The sequence below is a fragment of the Anser brachyrhynchus genome (assembly GCF_964034855.1).
Source record: "Anser brachyrhynchus genome assembly, chromosome: 3".
NCBI lineage: Eukaryota > Metazoa > Chordata > Aves > Anseriformes > Anatidae > Anser > Anser brachyrhynchus.
Window position 1 is genome coordinate 111,451,601 of NC_137696.1, and position 18,750 is coordinate 111,470,350.

Here is an 18,750-nt window from a genome sequence, read left to right on the forward strand (position 1 = left end):
GCAATCTAAACGTAAGGAATTTTATTGTCTATTTGCTTTCTAACTCCAGTGCTGTACGGCAGGCCTAGCTAGGCAGGTCCTTGGGAAAAGGGGATAAGGCAGAGATTAATGCTTGGCCACCTCCCAGTACCCAGCACAGCACGTCCAATGTCACCCTCTGGACACCGTGTGACCAGATGCCCAATGGGGCACTGTTATCTCTGTGAAAGGTTGGGAGACTGTGCAACTGTGGCCCTCACATGTGGCTGGTACTAGCAGGGTAAAGATGGAAACATCAAAAACAAACCAACAAACAAACAAAGAAGGAAATTTGGCACTTAGCCTGGGCAATAAGAATAAAATAAGCAAAGCTGAGGCAAATGTGGGTTAAAGGACATTTGCAAAGCCAGGGAAAATGTGCCCAGGCACCGCTGCTGCTGCTCTCCTGGAAGGCACATCTGTGAGGTAGTGGCCTTGGGACAGGCAGCCACAGATTGGACAAATGAACTCTCAGGAGCAATAATGAGAGAAAGGACGGCATTTCCCATCCCAGTTAGCAATCTGCTACTGCTGAACGACTGGTGAAGGGGGGAAAAGGCAGAGCCAGGGAACAACCTGCTGCCTTCCTAAGTGACTCTGGACCGTATTCCTCAGCAGTGACCTACTCTTATGGAGATGGTGGGGCAGAGGATTTAGAGGCTGACGTGTTTTAAATCACATGTAGGACCACAGCATTTCTACCCAGCACCAAGCAGTGCCACATAGACACATCCTCTTACCTGAACTGTTGGAGTCCCTGTGGATCTCTGTGTGGGTTTCACAGAACATTAGCCTGGGTAGAGTATCACACATCACATTGCTATCTCATGTAGATCCTGCTCACATGTTTCCACGCAGCCTACACCGGGGCAGTGTAGAAGATATGCTATGATTTATGGAGGAACCTTCCTGATTTAGGAGGCTGTGGCTGCCTCACAGGTAGCTAGCTCCTCTGCGTGCTAGGTGGTTGTGGAGCCTGGCAGCTTTTCAGTTTGGGTCTGACAGATGTAGGTGAAGATTTCCATGGAGCTATGCCAACACAAATTGAGGATCTAATCTATATGATGAGTTTAATATTAGCAATGTCATGTAAAGTGGACGGGTGGATAAGTCAAACAGGCAGGCTGAAATGAGGGTGAGGTTGGCTGCTGTTGGGTCGGGTTGGGTTTGCATATCCATTTCAGTATCCGAGCTACGTAGACAGAAAGGAACCTGGGAATTCAAAATGCAAATAAAATAATCAGGGAAGAAGCTCCAATTAGCAAGGGACAGCACAAAATCTGAAAATTAAACACATCTAAAGCAACAGTATGGATGAGATCTTTCCATTCCAAACTTGAGCAACATCTGGATCTGCATTCAGGTGAGATTCTGAACTTTAGAGTATCTCCTGGGCAAGTGAAACATGTCTTGTGAACTTGTACTGAAGTTTGAAGGAAGCAAGGATAATGCATTATTGTAAGATTATACTTTCTGAAGTATCACTGTATGTTTTATCTGTGAAAAAATTTGAATGTACTTTTATAGCTCATTATTATGTCATTTGTCCTAGACTACTCCTAATGTAGTATAAAAATAACTGAAGAAGATGAGGAGAAGCAATTTTGTAACATAGACGTGCAATATTTAAAACACGCTACGTGGAAGGGAAGTCACAGGAAATTAATGAACCACTAAAATAATACAAAGAGTGTTGCAGACAAGACATGCTAGCACTAGGTTGTACCTATGTCTGCACAGACACGGCAGCAATTTTGCAGCCCGCAGTATGAAACAGAAAGTGAGAAAACCGCATCAAACAGACTCTGCCACAGGAAACAGAATTACACAGGGTAAATGACATGACCTGGACAAGGTAGATGAGCAATAGCGATGATCCCATCCCCAGGCAAGCAACATGCAAAACATACAGGGTGAATGAGCTGGGCTGCAGGGGAGGGGCATCTGATATCACCGGGCTGACTACATAGGCAGGCTTTTTTGTTCGTGCCCAAATTGCAGTGTGGGGGTGGGCATGGGGAAAAACAGGGTGTCTGAAGAGGTCAGATCAGAAGCAGACATGTACTTTGACATGACTCTGAGCTACCTGTGGGTATGACTTTGCTTTTTTTTTTTAATTCTGTTAAATAGATTTATTTTCTGTATTTTCTGACCAGGCCTTTGTCAGCTTCTTGTACTACTGCAGAGCTCGATACAAAACACTATCTGCTTGCCTACTCATAGATTTGCTTTTGTTTTAATGTAAAAAAAATCACCTCTTTCAAACAATGAGCAAGACCCTTTGCTTGTGTAAATCTGCAGAGGTCACTGGTTTGAATGGGATTATCTTGCTGTGTGTGGACGGAGCATGGGGCCTGAGTTCTCTTTGCGCGTGATCTGCTGAGCACAATGTCGCTAGCCTGCAATGGGAAAACCAGCTCACGTTGCTTTCACAGGCAGAAGCTGCTAGGTTTGAGGCTGTTCATGGTCTGTAGATTTTTCTGCAGTAGATAAACTGTAAGGTAAACTATAACGTTGGTATCAGGACTGGGGCAAAGTCTCTGATGAATTCTCAGGTTTGCATAACAGAATATGTAAAGCATTCAGGCTGCCAGGACAAAGGCAGAATGTGCCAGACCTAATGAAATGGATTTCACTAACTTCACTGAAGTAAATGATTGCCATGGACTTATGCAAAATGTTTGTATATAAGAAACATTGATGTCAAATGTATGGAACAGGGCGATATAATTTTCACAATGTGCTAATTCCTGAATGCAGCCATTTTATCAAACAAAATAAACAAACAAACAAAAACACAACCAAGAAATACTTTTTAAAAGTTCTGTATGTGCAAGTGCTTGTAAGCTTTTTTAAAGTTGTGAACAGAAATACATGGACACAGGGTTACCTTCATTGCCTTTTATGTAACGGTAGAGTCTAGAGAACGATAAGGAGAGCAGACAGAGTTCATTAGGGTTTCTTTGACAATACTTTAATACTGGACCAACGAAAATTGTTTCAGATTTCTCAGTTCAGCATTGAATTAGATTTCCTTACAATGGATTATTGCTTCATGAGAGACATTTGAATACATCACACTTTTTGGTCAGATTACATATCCATAATAACCCTCTTTTCAGCCCGGTGTTCCACTTGCTAAAAGCTTGTGTCTGCTTTATACTTAGACTCATTTATATTTCAAAGTCTTTGTTCAAATATTAGTATTTAAATACTGAAATTTCCCATTGGGATAAAATTACAATATCTGCTCGGCCTCCAACACAACAGAAAAAAAAAACAAACAAACAGAAAAAGGAAATATTTACTTAAAATCTGCAGGCTGTAACTCCTCCATTCAATACTTCATTTTCAAATTCCAAATTGGCTGATATATTCTTAGTCACACCAAACTTAAGTTTAGTTTCACAAATAATTGATTTTAGACTGATGCAGATGAAGTGTATAACATTCATTAGCACGATCAGGGATTATTGTGCCATGACACTTTTGGAGAGCCTACACTCATTTTGATGTCAAGAATATTTGGAGGGAAGGATTTACTAGTGGGTTGTCATGGACACTTCTCCCATTCATATAAATTTGAACATGAAACTGAAATAAAATATTTTCATGATTTTGCAAAGCCAATCACATCTGTTAACCATATAATACTCCAGACGCAGAAATCATGAGTGAATCCAGTTCGTTACATAACATCCCATAAGTATATGCACATGCTCACAGATGTACAGAGAGATATTAGGTGCAAATTTGAAATCAATTACAATATTCCTGCTTTAAAATACCTGACTTAGTGGCACCAGTAAGAATTTTATGTATGTCCTGAGCCTAAACTAAGAGATTGAACATGCTTAGATAAAGACTGCAGTAAACAACCTTATGTACTGATTAATTGCCTGGATTTGATGCAAGAAATTAAAGAGAATTTATTGTCCTGTCACTGCATCTGCATAGATTTAATTCTGTGCCTCAATTTGTGTCCAGGATTTCAGTACAATCTTGATTATTATCTTTGTCAGTAACAAAGTATTTTTGAGAACAAATCATCTCGGAAGCAGTAAGATTGTTAGCCAGAATTGTTAGCTCTGACAGCAAGTAAGACTGAAAAGATCATTTTTTAAAGCCAAATGTATTTTAAACATTATTTTTTCCATACTACTCAAATTTTGCCTGAAAAAATATTATCACAAGCATTCAAAGGATGGCTATACTTCAAATCCAGAACAAGCACAGTCCCTGTTATAAACTGTAATTACTGAAATCCCAATGGAAGAGAAGTGCAAAGAAAATGAAAGGGTTACCCCCAAACAGTACCTCATCTCTTCCTCTGAGCCATCTGATGCTGAGTCAGAGGCTGGAGATCAGAGAGATCTGAAACCTGTGCTGCCAGGTGCTGCTGCCCAGCTGAGGTCTCCTCGGAGCTCAGCACAAGGCAATGAATGGAAATAAAATCCTGAGGGCTAAAGCTCTTCGCCAGGCTCGTACTTGTGCTCTCGTCTCGCTGTAACAGAAAGCCCCCCAGAGGTAAAGCTGGCCCCCTTCAGCTTGGGGTGCAGGATCCAAACGTGTGGCACATCTGAATTGGGGAAAGTGGAGAAGTGCCTTTTTAAGAAATACACAGACATTTTTGACTTCAAAGCCAAGTATACCTGCTTCTCATAACTACAGGCAAACAAGAGACAAAGTGAAATCATTGAGAAGCAAACGTGCAGAATGACCATCATCAGATACTGGTCTGCACAGAAGGGAAGAGTTTTTCTGTCACAGTGACAAACACCAGATACCGTTACTTTTATTATAAAACCTACTTTATTCACATTACTCTGCCAGTGGAGTTACAGGATGAGCTTCAATATGAGCTCTACTAGCACATAATGCATTGCCTACCATAAGAAAAGCTGTATAAAGCATATCTCTGTTTCTTCCTTTACCTTAAGTTGGCTATAGCTGTTCAATTTTTGCTAGCTACAGGAAAGTCGGACTAGTTTGCATAGTAATGAGCTAACAATACAGGGAATTAATGTGATGTGCTGCTTTGCAGACCCTAGGCAATAATTTTAAGAACCCGTTTAGTAGGATAATTCAATATTCGCAGGCAGCCTGATGCAGATACTGTAGACATTAGTATGAAGAAAGCAACAATCTTCCCAACAGAAGGAATTGGTTTCTGAATATCTTTTCAGGATTAAGGTCACTATTTTAACATCGCTGTTTTCGTTTGCAAGAGATACAGGGACAGCAAAGAAAAGATTATAACCTGGGAGGTACAGCAGCTTTGTTCAGAGTTCTCAAAGCATGTTTTGTACTATTTTGTTCCAAACAAACAATACTGATCATCTTGTTTTTCATATGCTGTGCTTTGAAACCAGTGTTCTGGGCAAAATGCATGGAATTACTGGATTGAAGAAAAGGTAGCTTTGGGGCTGGAAAGCATTTCAGTCCAAAACAGGATGGAGGGTTTTTCTGTGGAGTTGTATATGATCTTTCATTTCTGGTGTGTGTGTACATTTAAACATCAATATGCCTTTTGTCTGAGCAGAGCACAGGCCTGTGTTTGAACATGCCTGCTCAGGAATTCTGGGCTTTGGCTGAGGAAAGAGCATGTTGATGGTTTCACTCTTATATCCGTAATCTCCTATATTGTGATTGATTTGACAGGATTCACGATTTTCTAAGCATCCTAAGATTATATTTAGAGAGCTCAAGCTACCGATTTGGGCTAAATTACTTCCTGATGAGACTGTGCTGGTACAAATGGACCTCCAACAGGGCTGATATATTTAGCCTCCCTTGTTCATCATTTGAATACTCCTACCCTCTTTTGCTTTGGCTGTGTTTGGATCATAGGAGTCAATGCATGCCTCTGTTTCTCAGTAGCCAAATATTCTGTAGCAGAGAGCTGAGTTCTTACTGTGGAAAGAGTTCCTAGAATATAAAGGAAGCATTGAGGGGTTTTCATGGTTTTGCAAGGCTGGATGTGGATCTGAAAAAAAAAAAAAAAAGAAAGGCTCTTTTAAGATCTTTCATTGTCAAGACGTTACATTCTGAGAAGGCAAAAAATATCTTCAGTAGTTCACTGACTACAGATCCCCCTTTTGGGACTATTTTTTTCAGAGAGGGACAGGTAGAAAACAGTGTATCTGTCACAATACCCAGTCCAAAAGTACTTACTTCAAAATCAAGTTTGGTTATGCAATACAGGCCTGATGGCAGGACAGCTGATATGCGTCATTAGATGAACATTTCAGTACATGATCAGTGCCTCTTGCCCTGCCTCTAATTCCCTTTGTAACAGTTCCTGGAAAATAACAATCCTACAATCTGACAAAATAATCCTCGGGTTCTCCTTTCACCTTCACTCCCCCTCTTCACTGACTTAGACTTTGTAGTCCTTCTGAGGGCATTACAGCCCTTCCGAGGATGATATCATCACCTCACCTCTTAGCATGAGGACAAAGAAGGAAGATAAGAAATATCTAACAGGAGATGATGTCTAAGAAATCATCTAACATGCATGTAACTGGCGGGAGTCAGCAGACAATTACAGCACTGTGACCATATGGAAAGCAAAATCCAAAAGCTGAAGCTGGCAAAGTACAAGGAGCGCAGGTGGGGCAGACTTTACAGCTGGTGCAGGCCAGAAGCATCTGCCTAAATGTGACAGATGGAAGTGACTGACAAAAACAAGATTTTTTTCCCATGGAATAAAGAATAAAATCTGTCCCGTTTAGCTTTATGTTGGACAAGGATGGCATTCTTCCTCTTTTTGAGGTTGTTTTCTCCTCAGATCTTGAAGAAGCTGACACTGATACAGTGGAAACAGTCCCTCGCAGGAGCAGAGACAAAGCAAAACCAGCAGGATAGACAAAACTGGCAACAAGTTGAAGTCAAAGGGACCAAATGTTTTACAAATCTCTGCAACTAAATAACTTCTGTTTGTACTTTTTCTTAAAAAGTTTTCAAAGAAGTCAAGCAAATTAAATGCCAGGATTTACACGCTGCAGTAACCAGCACTACTACGCCTTCAAATGAAGGACAAATTCAAATACTAGATAATTGTACTTGAAGGGAAAAGAAAAATAAAGGGAAAAATTAATGTGAACAGGAGAGGGGATTCAATTATTCATTGAATGTACCATAGGCGCTACATTAAAACGTCTACTTACTTACATTAGGAGAATTATTGTTTTGTTAAGATGATGGGACATTTAATCAGATAATTACAGAACAAGAGTCCAACTATTTTCTAATGTTTATTCTGGAATAAAACTAGATCGGCTCTTTATACTGCTTGAGCTACTGAGTTTAATACAGTGAAAATCAGCAGCAGATTCCAGAGCCATCTTTGCTTACGAGCTCATTATAAATTAACTAAAAGCTCAACTTTTCTATTTTCTGAATCCTTTTTACATGCACAGTATGCATGCATTAACAATGGCAGTCATTCATAACCCAGGCATTACGTGCCTGAAGAAGAACTCCACTTTTAGTGGGGGGAAGGCCAGACATGACTGATAGTGCATTAAAAAATTAACTTTTTGGTTTGAGTGGAAATTTTGGTCACTAGCCAACATACTTGCCAGGAAAATCTAGTGCCCCAAGACAGAACTGAACTTTTTATTATTTTTTTTTTCCTGCATAAACTTGCATACTGCTTTCTAGTAATCTTGAGTTTTGTTAAACTTTCTGTGCTTTTCGACTTTTTTTTTTTTTAACCTAGTTTTATTAATTATCAAAAGACTACACAGGCCAACTTTTTTATTACTTGTCTTTTCATAGTAACTGTGAGCCCCGATCATAGGCTAGACCTCCACTGTGCCAGAACTGTAAGCACACAAACTGAATAGACAAACTGTGAGCTTTTTGGGACAGGAATCAAGAGTTAGGTGAGTCATAACGGATGAATGCAGATCAGTGAAGGAATGTAAAGAAACCCACATCCACGACCACTGGAAAGCTTGTATGGTATAAAAGATTATGTACTAGTGCTTGGTTATCTAGACAAGATGTAACTGTTGAGAATAGTTGTGAGCCAAAGTGCTGCATAAATAAGGATTTCAGAATCAGTTAGCAGAGGTTGGTCCAGAAGTAATCTGAGGAACGCTGTCCTGTCCTGTGGTCACACCAGCAGTAAGAACAGCAGCACTAAGATGATCTCTTGCTGTTAACAGAAGCTTATAGTTGCTGTGCAAGCATTTGGCACTCTTCACAGCATCTTATTTCTATCACGGCTATATTTTCACAGCAACGTAGGAAAACATGACCCAGCACAGAAAACCATTACAAATGTAGAGCATTATTTTGCGGGCTATTTTACGTCAAGCAGCAGATGGCTGGACATGGTAAATAGCTGAACACAGTACAGTATTTTCCAATGGTGAGGCTCCTTACTGTATTTCTGAAAGCAGCAGAGAAGGGCGGGTGTTGCTGAGGCTGTGGAAAGACAGTGGTTTTGATTCGATGTGTTATGATTATGTTTTTATTTAAATGTAGCAGGGAAAGACTGTAGTGGAATGGTATGTTAAAGCAGTCTTGGACTGTTAGAGCCGGAGGACACCACCCACTCAGAGGGAACATGATACAGGATTGCATTCCACATGAATGCAGCAGACAGAGCTCTGGTCAGGATCCACAGGCAGCACAGGCACAGCATCTTGTACTTACGGCAGGGACGGTGCTATTCACCAGCAGGTCTCATCACCTGCAATGACTGCTGACAAGGAATTAGATATGATATGCCTGGGAAAAGAAAATGCAGGTGTTTCTGGGCTCAGTTGCATATTGTTTTGTCTTTGGGAATAAATGAACATCCATGTTTGTTGTGCCCTGGCAGAAACTGGCGTTGCTGACTTTGTTCTAAAACATAGATGAAATTGTTAGCTTATTTCTGTAACTGGAAATGGAGAACAGCAAACAGGAATTTGAGTCTGTGAGAGTGCATCAGGCTCCATCACCCAGCAGTTCTTGTGAACTGTCCAAAGATTAGCCAGCGCTGAGCCAGAGTTAACAAAACTACATAAAACTGCGGAAGAAAAAGAAGTTCAAAGGATTACAATTGGGTGATGAACTAGGGGAAACTGCAGAGAGATTGCTTTACAGTATAACTGGAAAGTTAACAGAAAATGGAAGATTTAATTGGTAATTACTCAACGAGGAACTCTTCCCAGGCTTCAGCTGTGTGTACGTGGTGGGGACTAGAACATGTAGACACATGAAAAAAGACCTCTGAAAAACTTGTTTTCAAGCCTAACGTTGGCAGGCTCTTCTTCAACTAATGTATGAACTTTGATCCTGTTTTTTTTGTGCACATTTTCTGTCCTTTTTTTTCTGTGTTTTTCTGTTTCCTGCTCATTTGCTTTGCACTTAGCACCACCTACTTCTGCTTGCTGTAAGCTGACTTGAAAAGTGCGGACAATTCCTCTATCGGATAACTTTTATAATGGCTGTCCACTTCCCAATTTAATTGCACAAGACACGCAGTGCAAATGGATGTTACAATAGGGTTTTAACGGAAGGCAACCAGTATCTGGCGAAAAACTTATTTTCATCACATTTATGTGCTATGATATTGAAATAAGTGTTTCCTACTGCCTCCAGCATTTGAATTTGGGACCCCTGACTTTCCAGGACTCCTTGCCTTTCCAGGACTTGCTCAGCAGTCCAGGCAGAACAATCCCCCCTTTCCACTCCCAGCTTTTCCTCAAGATGGGGGTGAAAAAGAGGGAGGTGGGAGGGGGGGGGGAGAGAAGCTATTTCCCTGCTTATTGTTTATGAACGTGAAGGGATGGTTTAAGTGAGCGCTGCCACTACTGTCCCCACAAAAAGGGCCAGCTCTCCACAGCAGCTCCCGTTCTGGCAGCGGTCTGACTGACCTCCCTCCCCTCCATCCCCCAGCACTGTCCCTGACAAACACCAGGCGCTTTACACCCAGGCCCTACAGGGACACAGAGGATAGGCCCAGCCGAGCCAGGCTCTTCCCCGTTAACTCTGCTCCCTGCAGCTGGCCCAGGGCCCTGCCTACCCCTCAGCCGCCCCCACGACCCCCGGGGCCCCCCGAGATGGCGGAGCTCCAGCACCCGGGCCTGCTGTGCCCGGCAGGAGGCGGGTCCCGCCCGGGCACGGTCGGCCCCGTCCCGGGGCTCCCTTCACGCCCGCCCCGGTCCCTCCTCCGGGGCGGCCCCGGCGCTGTGGCTGCGGCGGGCGGAGCGGCCCCAGGCAGCCTGGGCCGAGGAGGAGGAGGAGGCGGAGGAGGTGGGTGCCGGGGCTGTGCGGTGGGGAGGAAGGGATGGATGGAAGGGATGGATGGGGAGAGCTGGACCCGCAGCTGCCTCCCCGCTACCCGCTGGGCAGCTGCTTTTTGCCTTGCTGCTTTTTGGAGTGGGGCGACGGTGCTAGGAGGGAAGGAGGGAAGCAGCCGCGGGGAGGCTCGGGGATTGCAGAAGGGACAAAACCGTGCAGTGTTTTTGTTATCGCCGTCAGAAAGAGGAATTGTGCAGAGGCCTGTGCCGATAAGGGGAGCCCAGCGCTGATGCTGCAGGCCAACCAGCAAATTATTCCTCCTTTCGCATGTAAAGTCATCAGCCTCGATAGGCCCATTAACCTCTGATTTGGTTTGGTCCGGAGAGGGTTTTGGTGTGCTTTGTTTGTTTTCTCGGTGGTTTTAACTGTGTCAGTGCTGTCTTAGGAAAAAAAAAAATACTGGCAGATGTTTAGTGTCTAAGGTTTTGCTGCCATCAGTGTATCCAGTTAGAAGCCGGACGGACATGCTTCTGTTACAGTAAAATGAGCCTAATTCCATCAACGAAACTGGAGAAAAGGTGGGAGACAGCGAAGAAGATAAAATAGGAAGGATTCAGTGATGTTAGTTTTAGGCATCAAGCCATGAAAACAGCTTCTGCTGGTTTTAGGTACTCTCTGCTTTTCTGATAGCTTTATTTCAGAGGACAGACCACCTGATAACATCTACTTAAGGGAGTTGGGCAAGTGTCAGTCTTTGGCCCTTTTCCATACCAGTGGATGTGCAGGTGTACATGTTTGTTTATCTATGAACACACAGACTCGGCAATCGCAAAAAGTATTTGAAGTATCCTAAGAGCTGACTTTAAGCTGTGAAAACACTTGTATAGTTCAAAGAATGGACTTACTTTCCAATCCCACTGAAAGAAATGACACTGAGTCACATGAGGTATCAGCATGGAGTGGAGCTACTGCTGTGCTTCCACTCTGATTTATATTCCTCTTCTGACATCAGAACAATACAATAGAGCAGCACAAGACGTGACCTACAATATATTAACTTGTTACTTCAAAAGTCCTTGGTTTTAAGGATCAGTTTGTACTTTCAATTTGTTGTGAAGTTTGATTCTATCTGTGCAGTACCAAGCAGGTGTCAGTCCATTTTGTATGGTTTTGGTGGTGTTAGTTTTCAGTGCTGATACCAGGGAAAGACTGGGAGAATTGGGAGTATTTGGGAAGTTGGTGGGTGACCACGGTCATAGACTTAAACTGGTCATGAAGTAGTTCTCTTGGATATAGCCACCCTGACTGTGGGACTAGAGGCTAGTCCTCCCTCTGTTTACATGTGAGGATTCATTACAGGTTTTGAGTCTTTAGCTTGAGTCTGTGACTTCAGCTGCTCTCAAGAGAATAGCCTACCGTTTACGGGACCTTTATCAAGTATTGGACCAGATAATGTTTCAGTTATTGTAGTGAAGGCGGTGGTGGAATCTTTAGCAATACCAGAACCGAGTCACCTGAAAGTCAAAGTCTGTGTCTGGGTGTGAGCCTGGGTGAGCGAGCAGGTTCTGGGAGAGATGAGCAGCTTGGAAGAGGTTTGACATTTGATCCATTTGACTCAGTGGCCATTATAAGAACTTGCAGTTTTTGGCACTGTGCATGGCTAACTTGGAATAGGAGTCAAATAGTTCCTAATAGAATTAAGCCCGGAATAATCCCATGCCTAAAGTATTTCTGCTGGCAGGAAGCAAAATGCTCTTACTCTGGTGTTGAGCCAGCTGCATGGTGCTTTCTGATTGGGGATGGGCAAGTGAATTGCACCTGTCCCCAGTTGATGAGAAGTATTGTCAAATCACCTGCAGGAATGTGGTCAGGCTCAGACCGCTGTGACTGTGATGAAGTCTGGAAAAAAAATGCACACATTCAGATTTGTGCTAGAGTCTGCTGTCCTATGGACAAAACAACCAGGACCACACTGCCCAGCAGAGTGCTCTGGAGTTCTCCCCCCACAGCTCGTCCATATGAGGAATGTGGCTGCTTTTGGCTCCCTTCCAGCTTGTGTGTCCAGGTTTCCTTTCCCAGGACAAAAATGTGCAAGGAGAATGTTCGGCTGTGTCTTCCTCGGATGAGCTTGGCGTGCTGCCACATGATATAGCCACACTGATAGACCCCGCTTGAAACCGGTCGGAGTTAACTGTCCTCTAGATCTCAGCCTCAGTAACTTGGACAAGATGATGGCTGAATCCTGTAGCAAAGGAGGGACCTAAACTGAGGCTTGCTCAAGTCCTGCACAGTGTCTTCACTGTTGCTCTAGAGAAGGTAAATCCAGGCCCTGATTTTGCTCTGAGAGACACAGGTGCAACTTTTGGGTTCTGCCAGGGATTTTATTCAAAAAAGTGGGATTGAGATTCATGGCAGTGACCCTGGGTTGGATCGATGTTGGGTATACAAGGTAGTAAAGAAAAAAGGCTTTCAAAAGTTACTAATGATTTTCAGTTTCCAACCAGAAATTAAAAGGTTTAACTGTGATAGTCACACAGCGCTGGTGATTTCACAAGATGCTGACCATTCACTAATGAATAGAAATGCCTCTTTTAAAAAAGTAGAGCATTGGTTTTTATGAACTTTTGTAGCTAAGAAGTCGTCGTTACTGTGACCGCTGTACAGACATGAAGGGTTTATCTTAATTTTGAAAAAAAATCCCTCTAGGGAATCTTCATCTAAAATATTTCCTTCTCTTCCCTATGTTTTTATAATAAATCTTTTTAGAATGTAAGCTCTGATAAGGTTTGTCACAGTAAAGAATACGGCAATAGAAGAATTCCATTAACTGCTGTAGAGGGAGTTGGTGTTCAACACTGCAAACAGACTGGATTGCTTCAGAGTCAAGGAAAGAAATGTTTAGTGCATAATAAAACAGTAGCAGTAAGCACTTACCTAGGAGTCTCTTAAATGTTGCCACTTACTTTGCGAGTGGAATAATTCACTGAAAGGGGCCAAAGTCTGATCCCTAAGTGCAGTCCAGTCTCTCTCAAGCTTTACATCTTCAAAACAGAAACCAAGGGCAGACCAGGGGACCAGACGGACCAGGCTTGTAAAGCTGTCATCATTTCGGCGTCAGAGGCAGAGCTGCAGTGATTTATTTTATCTGAACGCTGGCTCATTAGTTTTGGCTCCCATTCACCGTTTTGCAAGTTGTAAGGAAAAGTTCTCAGGAAAAGTCGATTTGTTTTGTGCCTCAGTTGTGGACCAGGGTCTCATCATGACCTAATGTATTAAAAGCATAACCAAAAGATACGTCCGTATCTGATGTTTTTCCTTGAGCTTTGTAACATAAAACCCATTTGGTTTGTGTTACATTTACCATAGCTACAAATGTTCCTCTCATGGCCTGCAAAACCAGAGCACAGTCTGGACTGCAGAGCCCTGGCAAAAGGGTTGGAAGGGACCTAAATGTTACCTCCATGCTAATGACTGAAACGGTGCCAAAGGCTGTGCTTGGTGGCTGGACCAGCGAGCACACTCTGTTCACAGCTATTCTGTGAAGCTCTCTTAACCTTTAAAAGAAGGCAACTGCATCTCAGCTGGTCTTGGGAGTGGTCTCCAGTGCACCTTAACTACTGCTACTGCTGATGGACTAACTGCTAGGCCTGTGTGCCTGAGAACTGCTGGTGTGCCAAAAATGTACCAAAAGCAGGTTTTGTAGTTTAAATCGATTCATTGCTGATCAAATGGTAATGGTTGTATCTGTGGTGTGATGTGGTTCGGACATGGACACAGTGACAATCTCTGTCCCAAAGATGAGGGTTGCCTCTGCCTGAACCGGTCCCAGCAGATGTTTGTCTGTCCTGGTTTCAAAATTTTCTGTACTGGAGTTTTCATACGCTCCAGAGGAAGCGTGTTCCAGTTTTTAGTTATCCTTATATTATGCTACCTAAATCACGTTTCTTCAAAAGCTGTCTGTCTTTGGAGCATGTCAAATAGCACCCATATCCCAAAATAATTCAGATGTCTTTTGGAGATGCATTATTCATTGTGTTGTGGCACCTGAGGAAATGCTGGCTCTTGCAAAAGCAAAAGATATCTTTGATTCCAATAACTGTCAGTGTCTTATTGTAGAAAATAAAGCAAAGAAACTGGAAATGGTATGGAGAAGAGCTGGGCTGGAAAAAGTGGGCCAGGAAGGGTACAATTTCCAGCTTTTCCAGTGGAATTATGGCAGTCTGGGGTACTTGTATGGAAGAAGCAGATGATCTAGATGGTGGCACATTTGAACTAAATGAGGCATCCAGTAGAGCAGGGACTTGAAGAATTAACTTTGTTAGGTCACTCTTAACTAAGTTAATAAATTTGTAAAGTAGTAAGTTACACCTAGCTATTTATCTTTTGCTTATTTTTCCACGAGATGATCAAATCTGAAAAATGACTGCTGTCTTTAACATTCAAAAGGGTTGGAAATTTCCTGAGCCTCCTGGCAGGGGATGGTAGTTAATTTGACATAAAAAATGATACTAGAAAGTACTTCTAATTTCATAACAGATGCATAATGTAGGGCAGTGGAGAGTCTCCTGGCAAAGACGAGGAGACTCAGCGCATTTGGTAATCGTGACAGAAGCTGTACAGACTGCTCTCACTTGCTGTAAGCTTAGATCAGAAAGATTCTGAATTTTCCCAGCACAGGAAAATATTTTATGCTTTGTCCACTAGCTTGCCTCGATGGTATGAGAACCAAGTTTTGCTAAATTCTGTCTAATTAAGAAGGCAGTGGGGGTTAAAGCCATGACGTAAACCCGTGTTTACTGCTGGAGCTGCTGCCGCCTGGTTAGTAAGTGAAAGACTTCTTGGAGCAGCCGGAGTAAAATGCTGCTCCAAAACCACACGCAGTCTCGCCGGGGTTTGAGGAATGCTGGTTTCCTGGAGTACTGACATAGTATGGGCTGACTTTAGGTTCAGAGGATAAACTCGAAAACTCCAGACTCCAAACAATCTCAGCTTTCGTTGGCTTGTGTAAAAGTTAGGCCAAAGGGCCCACCCCCCTCACAGTCCCGTTTCTGACCTATCCCGCATTAAAACTCCAGCATCTTTTGTTCCCTACATTGGAAATATAAAATAATTTTTGTGTGTTTTCCTGAGGAAACGGGGCTTATGTGATTAACTGCCAGTCTGTTTTAATTCTGTGGTGATTTTATTGCACAGGCCAGGTTGAGCCTGACAGGAGTGTACACCACCGGCTGGCCCTTTGGACGTGGCACTTTTGAAGGACTTCCCCTGTGAGGAAGCAAGCAGTGCTGTGCCTGCGGGCCTCAGAGGGTAGTGTCTAATTTTGAATTCACAGGTATAAAAATAATTTCTGTGTCCTGAGACAGGGCAGGCACTGTGGCTAAGATTTGTCACGAGCAAGAATAGTTGCAGAAGTCTCTGCTTAGGAGATCAGGAGACCTGCTGGTGTGACTTGTTGGGATGAAGCATGAGCCCTTTGGTTTGTTTTGTTTTGTCTATAACCCTCCTGAAGAGTGGGGTGCATGTGCTGTCCCAGCAGGTCCTTCCCCACCAAGGAAAAGGAAGTTGTGGCCGTGCTGCACCTAGAAATTTTGTTGTGTATGCAGACCAAGCATTAACAGGAGTGACCTACACCGTGTAATTTTGAGTCTAAATGTAGCCATCTTTAAGTTTAATGTTAGCTCAGTAAGAAATCTGTTTCTTACTGTGCTTTAGGTTAGAAAAATGCCACATAGAAACTGAAGTATTTTTCCAAAGCAAAGGTGATTTTAAAAATTTGCTTATATCTGTTAACTCTGGAGGCTCTTTTCTGAACTTAGGTCTGTGCGTGCGGTGCCTGCTTTTTAAAGAGCTCAGATGAGGGCTACCAAAATAATTAGGGGATCGGAGCTCCTGACATTTAGGAGAGGCAGGGAGAGCTCGTTTTGCTTGTCTTCAGGGTACTCAGCTACCTGTTGGGGGGTACAGAGGAAACAGAGCCAGCATCTTCTTCGAGGTGCACAGATACAGGACAGGAGGCAATGGACAAAAGTTGCAACTTGGGAAATTCTGATGAGATATTAGGGAGAAAATTGTCACTGTGAGGACAATGAGACATGGGGACAGGTGCCTGGAGAGGCTGTGAAATCTCTATCCTGAGGACACTGGGAACTCAGTGGGACCAAGGTCCTGGGCAAGCTGGTGTATGCTGACCCTCCTTTGAGCACCCTTTTGGAGCAGGTGACCTCCAGAAGTCCCTTCTGACCTGTGCTTCTGTGAGTCTGTGACACAGCATAGGGTGTGTCATGAGTTAAGGTTCTCTGTGAAACAGCTCACTGCTGGATTTGCATTCAGGAAAGTATGTTACTAACGTATGAATTGTAGGAGCCCAGCAGTGCTGCTGCTAGTTGAACGCTGGAGAACTGAATATGATGACTCTTCCTGCCATGAAGTCTTCCCATGCTGACTTTTCAGTAGGTGGCACTTTCTAGATGCCTGAGTATGGGCTCTGAGGAAACGCTTCACCAAGGAGTATTTAGGCATCTTTCTTTCAGCAGTTAGCATCTTCTGTAATGCTAAATACTTTGAAAAAGTCACTTCAGTCTCCAAAGTTAGTGCCTAGTTTTAATCTTAATTTTTTTGAGATTCCATTTCCCAACTGTCAAATTGGGGGAGCATCATCACTTTCAGCAGCAGTGTAGTGATGACTACATAAAGCCCAAAGGAACATAAATAATTCTCCCTTCAGAACATGGTTTGTGTCCTGGCGCTTATGTATTGCCATAGAAACACAAGAAAACAAAGCTGTGTTTCATCTGATGTGGAGGGACTGCTGGAAAAAGAACAAAACAAAACAGGTGATCATTAATTAATTAGAACAGTTATGCATGAAAGGACCAGCCTTAATTATCACAATTCCTCACTTTACAATTTTCCGTGGTAGTACCTTCATTGTATCATTTTCGTTTGTTTGTTTCTAAATAAAAATCCCTGTTAAAAATTGGAGCTATTTTCACAGCATTTCACACTTGTATCTTTTTGTTGTTTCTGAGGGAACAGAACTGAAAGAGAGCCTGTGTTGCTGCAGATGCTGCTGCTTAACCCATGCCGTGAGCTCAGTGCAGGGACTGTCTCTCAGGCTCTGAGCTCAGGTCTGTTCTCATGCCCATCAGCAGGAGTTTTACCATTGCCTACCCTGCGAGTGTCTCTTTTTTGATTTCCAGGTGATGTACAGCTCAGCAGAGAACTTGGAGGTGAAGCATGTGTGTTATACCGAGCGCATAAGGACTTCCCTGAAAGCAGTAGCTCAGAATCTGCAAGAAGCGTTGGAAAAATAAGGGAGATAATAGACATTAAAAGTCCCCAATGTTCTGGAGGGTATCTGCTCAAATTCGTTCATATTCTGAGAGGCCTTAAAAGACTTTTTGAATTTTTGAGTGCCTAAGTATGTGCCCTGTCTCGTGTAGGGGAGTGTGTGTATTAACAGAGCATAAACAGGATGTGCATTAACAGAGCAGAAGCGGGAAACTATGCTAAACAAATCCATGAGCAGGGGAAATAAAGCCAGCCAACCAACCATTTCATCCATCAGCACATGCCTAATTTTTAATAAACCTGCTGATACTAAAAGTCTGTTTTAAAAGAATGGTAAAGTTGCATTAGACGGCACTCTAATGTTTGGCAGTTCTGGAGTGAAGGTTGCTTGTCAAACCTTAACGTGTATCCATTTTGTGTCTGACTTATCATAATCTTTTAACTGGAGAAATCCCGTAAAATGGGAGAATAGTCTTTGCCTTTAATGTAGTGGAAAATTAGAAACCATTCACTTGCCCTGCCCTTAAAAGCCTGTAGAAATACACAAGAAAAGTATATGCATGCTGAGAGCACAATAATTGATAGGAGGAGATGTTATTTTGGAAGTAATGCTTTTCTCTTCAGAGATAATTAGAAACTTTTATGAGTTGCAGAGTCTAGAAGTCTGACGGAGGTTTTGAATGCAACTAATTTTATGAACTTTTGAAAGTTGTATAATTCTCTGAGTTAAAAGGTCTCTTTTTACCTTTGCCTTTCAATAGCTCTCTACACGTCAGCTGAAAATAAATCAGGTTGGAAATCCTGATTTTATGTGAAGTTATTAATTCGTGAAACAAAAGAAAAACCCATTGCTGGGATCTGAAATATCTTGGTCTCAAGTGTCTCTAAAATATAAAGCAGGAAACAAAACCTTGTTTATCTTTTGCTTTTCAGGTCCAAACCATGAATTACGTCGGACAGTTAGCAGGGCAAGTGTTTGTAACTGTGAAGGAGCTCTATAAGGGACTAAACCCAGCCACGTTGTCGGGATGTATAGATATAATCGTTGTACGTCAGCCAGATGGAAATCTTCAGTGTTCCCCCTTCCATGTACGCTTTGGGAAAATGGGAGTTCTACGTTCTAGGGAGAAAGTGGTAAGAAAATGCACACCATTGGTATGTTCTGTGTGTGGGTTGACTGGAACGGCATGAGTTACTGAA

At 42.7% G+C, this 18,750-nt stretch overlaps 1 protein-coding gene across 5 annotated transcripts in view; it reads left to right on the forward strand.

The window, feature by feature from the left end:
• The first annotated feature begins 10,049 nt into the window (after positions 1-10,049).
• LPIN1 (lipin 1) overlaps positions 10,050-18,750 on the forward strand; it is a 46,254-nt gene continuing 37,553 nt past the window's right edge. The window contains exons 1-2 of one of the 5 annotated variants that reach the window (XM_080588191.1): positions 10,050-10,272; positions 18,484-18,684. In XM_080588191.1, coding sequence (XP_080444317.1) covers positions 18,493-18,684 — 192 coding nt within the window. In that variant the 5' untranslated portion in view covers positions 10,050-10,272; positions 18,484-18,492. The other 4 variants (XM_080588189.1, XM_080588190.1, XM_080588187.1 and 1 more) reach the window with 4 other exon arrangements.